This window comes from Sardina pilchardus, chromosome 4 (assembly GCF_963854185.1).
Source record: "Sardina pilchardus chromosome 4, fSarPil1.1, whole genome shotgun sequence".
Taxonomy (NCBI): domain Eukaryota; kingdom Metazoa; phylum Chordata; class Actinopteri; order Clupeiformes; family Clupeidae; genus Sardina; species Sardina pilchardus.
This window is the reverse complement of record NC_084997.1, coordinates 21,726,707-21,735,807: the sequence shown is the minus strand read 5'-3', so window position 1 is coordinate 21,735,807 and position 9,101 is coordinate 21,726,707. Positions and strand designations below refer to the sequence as shown.

General features: G+C 42.4%; 1 protein-coding gene across 1 annotated transcript; it reads left to right on the top strand.

Annotated features, from left to right (window-relative positions):
• The first annotated feature begins 2,715 nt into the window (after positions 1 to 2,715).
• Positions 2,716 to 6,352, top strand: pcdh8 (protocadherin 8). The gene is made up of 4 exons (XM_062533671.1): positions 2,716 to 5,055; positions 5,196 to 5,266; positions 5,723 to 5,856; positions 5,994 to 6,352. Exons 1-4 carry the CDS (start codon positions 2,716 to 2,718, stop codon positions 6,350 to 6,352), a joined length of 2,904 nt encoding a protein of 967 aa, XP_062389655.1.
• Positions 6,353 to 9,101: the final 2,749 nt, after the last annotated feature.

The window sequence follows — 9,101 nt, the reverse complement described above, 5'->3', positions numbered from 1 at the left end:
ACCTCTTCTTGTGAAATGTATAATAAAAAAAGACAATTTCAAGAGGGCTGATGATGAACGTCAGATGCTGCCTTCCACGTCCTCCCGTCTTTAATTACTGAAAAAGATCTCATTAGTTCAACAGATGGTGTGTCTTGTTAGCACACAGTAATGCTCTTATGGCCACCGTGCGCCTTAATCAATCTGTGATCTGGTTTAATCACCACACTTAAGTGGCAATCAAGCATCACTCCGTTCCATTTCAATTCAATTCCTTTTTGAGTCTGAAATAAACATTTTCTGCTGCAGTGGTTGTGTAAATTGCTATAAGTGCAAGTTATTAAATTGTTGCTGCTTTGATTAGTTTATTTATAAAGTCAACAGAGGTGTGTATATAGCATAAAAGCTATCTCTACACGTTTATTTGTCTAGGGTAAGTGTCTAAACATCTTCTCCTGATACAGCTCGAAAATGTAGTCGTCATTGCGAACCCTGTGTGTACTTTTGCACGTGTTTGTGTGCTCAAGTTGATATCAAAATAAGACCACGGTACCTGCCTTCCCGAGATAAGACGATAAGATGCCAAGTAAGCCTCTCAGAAACTCAGAGGTCTGCCTGGAAATCCTCTTACAAGCAAACAACTCATGTGGTCTAATTGTTTCGCATTATCCATCAAACTACTACATACAAGCCCCAAAATCCTGGATTTGGACACCCTGCCTGCTGCGGGTGTGTTTGGAACTCTCAGCCTCGCTTCATGATGGTGTCTGGATAATCACCAAGGCGACAACCACTTTATGTTTACCACGGCGACATACACTAGTGACACTACTATATGGATAACAATGTATATAATATCTTTCTAGAAAACAAAAGGCTCATTTTTGTTTGCTAATGCTTTTGTTTTTAATTCCGTGATTGGTCAAAGATGAAGGAACAGTTTCAAAACAAGCTTAGAAAGCCCCCCTTTGTCACCGCCTTTCACAGAGGGCCGACTGAAGTGACAGAACTGTAATTGCTGATAAGAGATCTGACTGTCTGGCTCACACTTATCTTTAATGAATCAAGCCGTCTTTATCATTAATAAACTAGCTTAAGATTCAAGCGCTCTTTATCATTGACAAACTAGCTAGAGATTCAAGCGCTCTGTATGGACTGTGTAGTGTAGTGTAATCTCCAATCACTCGTATTTATTTTCTATGAAAGGACATTAGAAAACAAAGAATATAAAACCTCACCAGCCTTCTGAGTTTTCTCACTTTGCTTATCATGTTGATTTATGAAGGTCGGTCCCATAGGCTTACAATTCCTAATGCACGAGAGCAGAAACAACTGATGTTTTGATGCATAAAAGCAGAGACATGGCAACAACCCATTGTCCTCATGGGCAATGTAAAATATCTACAAATTATGTAAAAATCCTGCTGTCTTTGTGTTCATGCGTTACTGATACCAATACAATACACTACTCGCTGTGTGTGCCTGTGTAAATAAGAGCACTGCATGCAAAGCCCCACACTGATAAAAGTACCCTGTGCTGAATTTAAATTAACACAATTTTCTCAAACAATGGCAATGAAGTGGCTCCTTTAGAGATGTAAATGGAGACTGACCTATGCATGGCCCCTTTTCATGTGTCTTTGCTGATATAAGTGCAATCAACAACCGGGACCTTTTGTCAATGTGGACATTTCCCAGTTTTTTTTATGACAGATAGGAGCATTTTAAAGTCTAACTTGCCATTAGTTGAGTGATACATTATGAAAAGATTATGGTGTGTGTGTCTCCTGACCACACAGACTAGCACGCAGGGTCTAAAATTACACATTCAGTTCCTGGCACACGCTTTACTGTAACAACAACCCTCCAAACCCTGGATGTTGTGAGAAAACACTGGTGTAACTTTAATCTGGAGAACATTGTTTTCACCTCATCTAGACAGGCTAATTAGATTCTCAGACAGCGGGCCATGTCTGGAAGAAAGCTGTTTACACCTTAAATTAACAAACTGATGTGGGGGTAGACCAGACAGATTAACAGTAATTTAACAGACGATGCTTGACCCTCTGATCGCAAAGCATTCTGTCAGTAATAAACTGTGACGTGGTCCACCTACAATTTGGCTACATAGCCTATGTGATTATTTGAAATAGAAAAAAAAGAAAAAAAAATTTTAACACTTCATTTATGGTCACTAAACCTTTTCAAAAAATGTCAAAACCCTATTCCTGATAGGAATATAGAAGAGAACACCCACCAAACAACTAAATTCTCTATGTTGAGAGTTCAATCATAGTTTCATGTATGAAACATTCTGTATGAATTTCATTAATCAGTAGGTTACTGACTTGCATATGACTTGTAGGCCTATGGGCTAAACAGTATTTTGTGTAAAATGCAATCTGTAATATAAACTGAAAAATTATTCCTAAAAGATCGAGTTTTCTTAAATAAAGTTTGCTGTCTCAGAAGACTGGTACAATCTAAACAATAAAGCCATCCATTTGAGTTCAAGTGACTGTAACATTCACTGTGACTATGGAACTTGCACCATGTGGTAGGCCGAGTGAAGATCATTGGTCTGCTGGGCAGCCCATTTGCATAAGTCATGACATATATCCATTTGATAACGGCGGTCAAACCAGTCAGAGTGTAGCAGATTACCGGTCAAGAAATGCTAACTTCTGTGTAATTGTACACAGCGTCGTTTCAAACGTGTTCCTATCGCATGAGAAGATGGAGTTTTTAGAGAAAAGTGTACTGTTTGTGCTGTGTGTCAGTCTAGTTCACTGTACCACGACGAAGTATTTCACATATGAAGAAGATGCACCAGGCACGGAGATTGGGAATCTCTCTCGGGATTTACAGATTGACCCAGCACACGACCCGGAGACAGCCTTCCGATTCATGCAGGAATCAGACTCGTACTTGATTCAAATGAGAGAAATAGACGGACTTTTAACTGTAGGAGAGACCATAGACCGCGAACAACTGTGCCAACAGTCACCACGATGCCTCATTACGTTTGATGTTGTCACTTTTTCCAAAGAAAAGTTTCAGCTGATTCACGTGGAAATCGAGGTGAAGGACATTAACGACAACTCACCACAGTTCCCAGCGAATGAAACGGTTTTAGAAATTTCAGAGAATGCCCCACTGGACTCGCGAATCCCGTTGGATATAGCAGTTGACAAGGATGTTGGCAACAACTACATCCAAAGTTACCGTATCTCTCACAATAACCATTTTGCCATTGAAGCGCGCACGCGAGAGGACGGTGTTAAAATTGCTGAACTAGTGTTGGTGAAAAGACTGGACAGGGAGATCGAGGACTCGTATACCGTGGAAGTGACGGCTTCCGATGGAGGAACTCCACCAAGGACAGGAACAACTAAAGTTGTTATCAAAGTTCTGGATTTCAATGACAACAGTCCCACATTTGAGCATAATTCCCTAAAGGTCGAACTGTACGAGGACTCACCAGTGGGCTTCCGTGTTCTGAAAGTCCACGCTTTTGATCCAGATGCAGGTGTCAATGGTGACGTGGTGTATGGATTCATCGAGGGACCTACTTCCGAAGTCACGCGAGTATTTAAAATTGACCCTCTGTCAGGCTCTGTGACTTTGAAAGAAATGGTTGACTTCGAAAAGAAAAGGTCATACGAACTCAACATTAAAGCTTCTGATCTGGGTGCCAACCCTATGCCATCTACATGTAGAGTTATAGTGGACATTTTAGATGTGAATGATAATGCGCCAGAAATAAACATTAAGCCAATGACTTCCACCAATGACGGTGTCGCTTTCATCACGGAGGCCGCGGCCAAGGAGAGCTTTGTGGCGTTGATCAGCACCTCGGACAGAGACTCTGGTTCCAACGGCTATGTGCGTAGCAGCTTGCACGGGCACCGACACTTCAAACTTCAACAGGCCTACGGGGACAACCTAATGATTGTAACCACCACGATGCTAGACAGAGAAACAATTGCAGAGTATAATCTCACTGTGGAGGCTGAAGATTTTGGGTCACCTCCATTCAGAACCGTGAAGCAGTATACCATTAGGGTGACTGACGAAAATGACAACCCTCCCCTTTTCAACAAAACACTGTATGAAGTTTCCATCATAGAAAATAACATCCCTGGTTCCTACATCACTTCAATTCTGGCTACTGATCTTGATGTTGGCAGAAATAGTAAAGTAACTTATAAACTTGTGGAAAGCCATGTTTTGGATGACGACCCAATAACAACATTTGTGTCCGTCGACCCAGTTTCAGGATCATTGTACAGTTTGAGGTCATTTGATTTCGAAACGGTTCAGCAGATTGAATTTACTATTCAGGCTACTGACAGTGGCTCTCCATCGCTATCCAGCACAGCTTCAGTCAGGATCAAAGTCATTGATCAAAACGACAACTACCCATATTTTACCTATCCAGACTTCCTAAATGACACGGCTGAAGTTCCCATTCCTTCCAATGCACCCCCTGGGTACGTTTTGCTTCGGGTCAAAGCTGACGATGAGGATGATGGCGAGAACAGTAAACTGAGCTTTGACATTTTGGAGGATGACCAAAAGCTATTCTCCATGGACAAAAGCACTGGACAGATTGTTTTGAAGCAAAAATTGAACTGCCCCTGTGATGATGCCCTGGATATCAAGATCAGAGTGAGTGACAACGGTCAACCCGCTCTCTTCAGCGTGTCCACCGTCCGTTTTGTTGTGACAGACACTCAAGCCTTTAATGATCAATTTATAATTTCAGTGGGTGACGACTTTGAAGAATTCGACTTTGTCGTCCCTTCAGCAGTGATTGCGTTTGTTGCTGGGGGCTGCACGCTGCTGTTGATAGTCGTTGTGTCTCTCACAGTGTTCTGTAAGCTCCGACAAAAGCCAAGAAACTACAGCTCCAAACCGAACAGGAACCACGGCCTCTTTGGCACCACATCCTTAACAGTGTACAACGCCTCAGAGCCAAACATATATGGCGGGCCCACACATTTCCTGGCTCATGGGAAGAAATCCAAACACGATGACTCCTGTCTGTATGAAGATAAAAGCTCTGACTCAAAGGTAAGGTCACCGTTAACCATTTAAACCTATGTGAGGCATTTAATATGTGTATTATATGTATATTTATATATATATTTACATATGTGGGCACTAACGTTATTATTTATTGATACATTTACCTTTTCATCTGTGTTTCACAGGGTTTTATAACATCAAGGTCTTTTGAAGGAACAGCAATATGGCAAGATGACAAATACAGTTTGCAAAGAAGGTAAGATACCCGATTCCTTTATAGACTTTTCAATGTTTGGCCACTAGGGTCAGTCCACACTGCCAAGAGTAATGACATTAACTGTACATTAATGATAACAAAGCTACACTTTTAAATGTCTTTCTATCTTAGAAAGAAAATCCACACTACACACTATGCCAGAAACAGTGCTAATAGTTATTCTTGGTAATGTTGGACTTTAGTTGAGTACAACATGTGTATGATATAAAGGGGGAACAGTGTGCCTCTCAAGTTATAGTCCAAGTCCAATACACATCAAGAATTTATGAACTTTTGTGAAGGCACACATCTATTTTGAACTCTTAGAGTAGCTTTAGCTTGTATGTCTGCTACTGCCACTTTTCTACTGGTCCATGTAGTATTTTGTACTATGTCAGAACATCAATAAGTTGATTGCCAGATGCGGGGGGCTAACATGTTTGATGGTATCCACAGTGGCACGGGCAACACAGACCAACTGAGCGTGAAGGACAGTGGCAAAGGTGACAGTGACTTCAACGACAGCGATTCTGACGCCAGTGGGGATGGACTTAAGAGGACCCTCTCAACGTTCCAGCCATGGGCAAAAAGTGAGATATAATAAACACACCACACAAACAACACACACACACACACACACATGTCCAACTGTTATCATCACTGATCTTCGGAGATGAAAAACTGATGTAATTTTCAAACATTGTTTCTCTGCGTCTCTCTGTTCCAGATTCTTTTCATTCGGCTAACACTCTCAGTGTGGATTGGCAGAGAAGATACTGTGTAATTCCAACCCACAGTATCCATGCCACCCCAGGAAATGCATACACAATAGGCTTTTCCCAAGCACCGGCGTATAGTAATACCCATGTTAATCCCCAGTCCTGGAAAGAATCCTGCTACAACACAAACATTCCCAAAGCCAAGGGATCTGCTGCTGCGGCACAGACATTCGGCAGGGCGGGAACGCTGCCCCCGTACAGCTCCCATCAGAGGCGGGAGCGCTGCGCCAGGGCCGAGGACCAACGGGAGCAGAACCAGGACATCCTCACGGTGACGACGCTGTCAGAAATCGCTACCACCTTTTAATCGCTGGAAAATCCCAAACCAGGGCTCTCGTTTCTCTTTTTTTTCCCCCTCAATGAATCACAGAGGGGTTTTGTGTTTAACAGATTTGTCAAAGCACAAGAATTAACATATAAATAAGAATCACTCTGTGTAAGTGAACAGGAGATGTAAATATTTTTTTTTTCTTTTGCATAAATAGAAAAGAACTTGTCTGTACACGCTTGACTCATAAAAATGTATTTTTATCGTTTGACACTTGCTTTTTTATAAATAAAGGAATTGCTGAAAGCCTGAAGTGTTACCGATTCCAGCAGCTGCCTAAAACCAAACCATACAATCACATCAGGCTATGCTAGATGCTTTGTGTAGAATACAAACCAGTACAGCTGTTTTGAAAGGTTGTCTTTTTATGTAAAAAGAAGAAATTGGTGTGTAATTCATATTATAGTGTGCCTTTTATACCCAGAATGATTAACAATGAGGCTGTATCCCTCCAAACCTGAATACAACTCCGCTCAGGCATAGAAGCCTTGATATTTATGCCAAGTGGCCAGATACAAGTGAACTTTAGTTCAAAATCAAGGAATTTACTGCAAAGACAAAATGGTTTTGGATGAGTGAGCAAGAATAACTCCTTACATAGTGTTTTGTAGGAATTGGCCAAGGGCAATGGCCAACAAAGATTTATGAAGTTTAATTGTATTTACAAAAAAAAGGAAAAACAAAGTGTCAGGGTGTTTTATTGCTTTATTTCATTACATGACACTATTACAAAACTCAAGGCTTTAATTATTGAACATCTTATTACCATTAAGTTATACTTCACAATTGAGTTGGGTACTGTTAGTATGGTTGTGAATAAAACACTTCTATTAAGACTACTTGCCCATTGCATCAATGCATTACAACTTTACACCAGCATTTCTCAGAAGCAATCAAAGTGAACATCCAGAAGGTCACCAATAAGGCTCCTCTCCGAACCATTCCAGACGCTACAGAGCAGTAGAGGTCCTAACCCGCACCAATGACACAGGGGAGCATGATCCAGATGAGCTCTGGTCATACTCAGGATACAGTGCTAATCCACTTCTTGGAATCACCTGTAACAAGCCTTTCGTTTTGGGAATCTTGGTCCGAAACAGGTAATTCTTCTTCCTGCGGGGAACACCCCGGGCGTTTCTGGCGGTGTGCTCTTTGGTGTAAATCTTGCCTTGTTGATGAGGCGACTGCTGACGCCGTTTATCCGTGTTGTCATTACTGCTGAAATCTAGTCTCCCGTGTGCTGACTGGACACAATCTTCCATCTGCTTCCGACTGCATGGGCACAAGCCTGCAACATGGGAGTGACATAATATTAATAATACTGAAAGCCTGGTCACAGGCCTCTGAAATGCTCTTACACATCCTGTGTGCCACTTTCTGCTCTTATCCCACAAAAGTCCATTTTAGCTTGGAAAACCACTCTTTTAATCTCTTAAGTGAACCATAATATTACATTATTTGCTAATTGTTCCTTCTAAGGCTATAAGTGAAATGGCTCTGACAGTTTGTCTCAAAGCAAAAGTCTGAGACTTGCCTAAACACAGATTAGAGAGAAATGCCCCGATAATGACCAGGCTGCAGCTAAGTCACCATATCTGGGTTTTAAAAGCTTGAATACTATTTTGAGACATCCTATAATGCACTGGCCACACAAAATGAAGAGGGACGAAACAAATTTGACCCACATCCGCCAGATGTGCCACCAGTGGGGTGAGCTGAAATCCTCGTGTCCTCCTCTGCACGGGCCGCTTGAGTGCCCCTGATGGCAGATAAAGCAGCAAGAAATACAGTTTTTTTTTTGTTTTTCACCAGAGTAAATGAAAAAGTTGTCGCTCAGAGGGTTGGATATACTCTGCCCGGCAACATTTTCAGACATTTCCTCTCTTAAAAACGCTAGCGCTGTGGTGGCTGTGGCCCCCCAACACAACATTGGACTCCGTCTGCCTCGCTGCGTTAAACAGAGGATGACACATCTCCAATAGAATATGAAGGGCGAATAGCATTAATCGATCCATGTGATATGAAATGACTTACTCTGCTCTGTATTTCCTATGTAGGTCAAATGGCTGTGGATCGACCAGGGACATGGTGCTACAAGGCATAATTATCTGGAGGGAGGAGGGAGGGGGGGGAGAGAAAAGGGGGTCTGTTTAGAAAATGCATGAGTTACCAGGGATGTTGTTTTTTTTCCCCCTCATCACATGGAAATATTCATCTATGCGTTCAGGTTTCAGCGGGCACAACTTACTTTGGTTTGAGCGTCACTCCAGAAGACAGAGAACAAGGAGTTGCAGAATTCGTTTTCGTGGCTCAGGGTCTCCTCTCGTCTCCTCTCTAAGAGCGGTGCACAGGTGTTTGAGTGCGCTTCAAAGGCGTCCTCGGCCCCACGGAGTGCACACTTGTCCTGGCTGCTGTGTGTGCTGTAGGAGCCTCTCCTTCTCACGAGTTTGATCCACACTGTTGCCACCACACTGACTGCCACCAAAATCACACAGAGGCCTAGAGGGACGGAATATTTCACTAGAACCGTCAGGAAGGGTTCCAAATGCCCAACGTACGCGAACACGCTTTCCCTCGTCGGTACGACTTGGGAAGGCGCCACAATAAAGTGGATATCGACTGTAGACTGAAGAGAAGGAATGCCGTTATCTTGTACACTCGCCGTGATCCTCAACACTCTTTCTGAGTTCCTGACACTGTCATTCAGCGCTGTTTTCAGATATACACA

Coding starts and splice junctions, on each gene's coding strand:
- pcdh8 (XM_062533671.1), top strand. CDS start 2,716: ATGGAGTTTTTAGAGAAAAGTGTACTGTTTGTGCTGTGTGTCAGTCTA. Junction 5,267..5,722: donor AAATACAGTTTGCAAAGAAG/GTAAGATACCCG, acceptor TGGTATCCACAG/TGGCACGGGCAACACAGACC. Junction 5,857..5,993: donor GTTCCAGCCATGGGCAAAAA/GTGAGATATAAT, acceptor TCTCTGTTCCAG/ATTCTTTTCATTCGGCTAAC.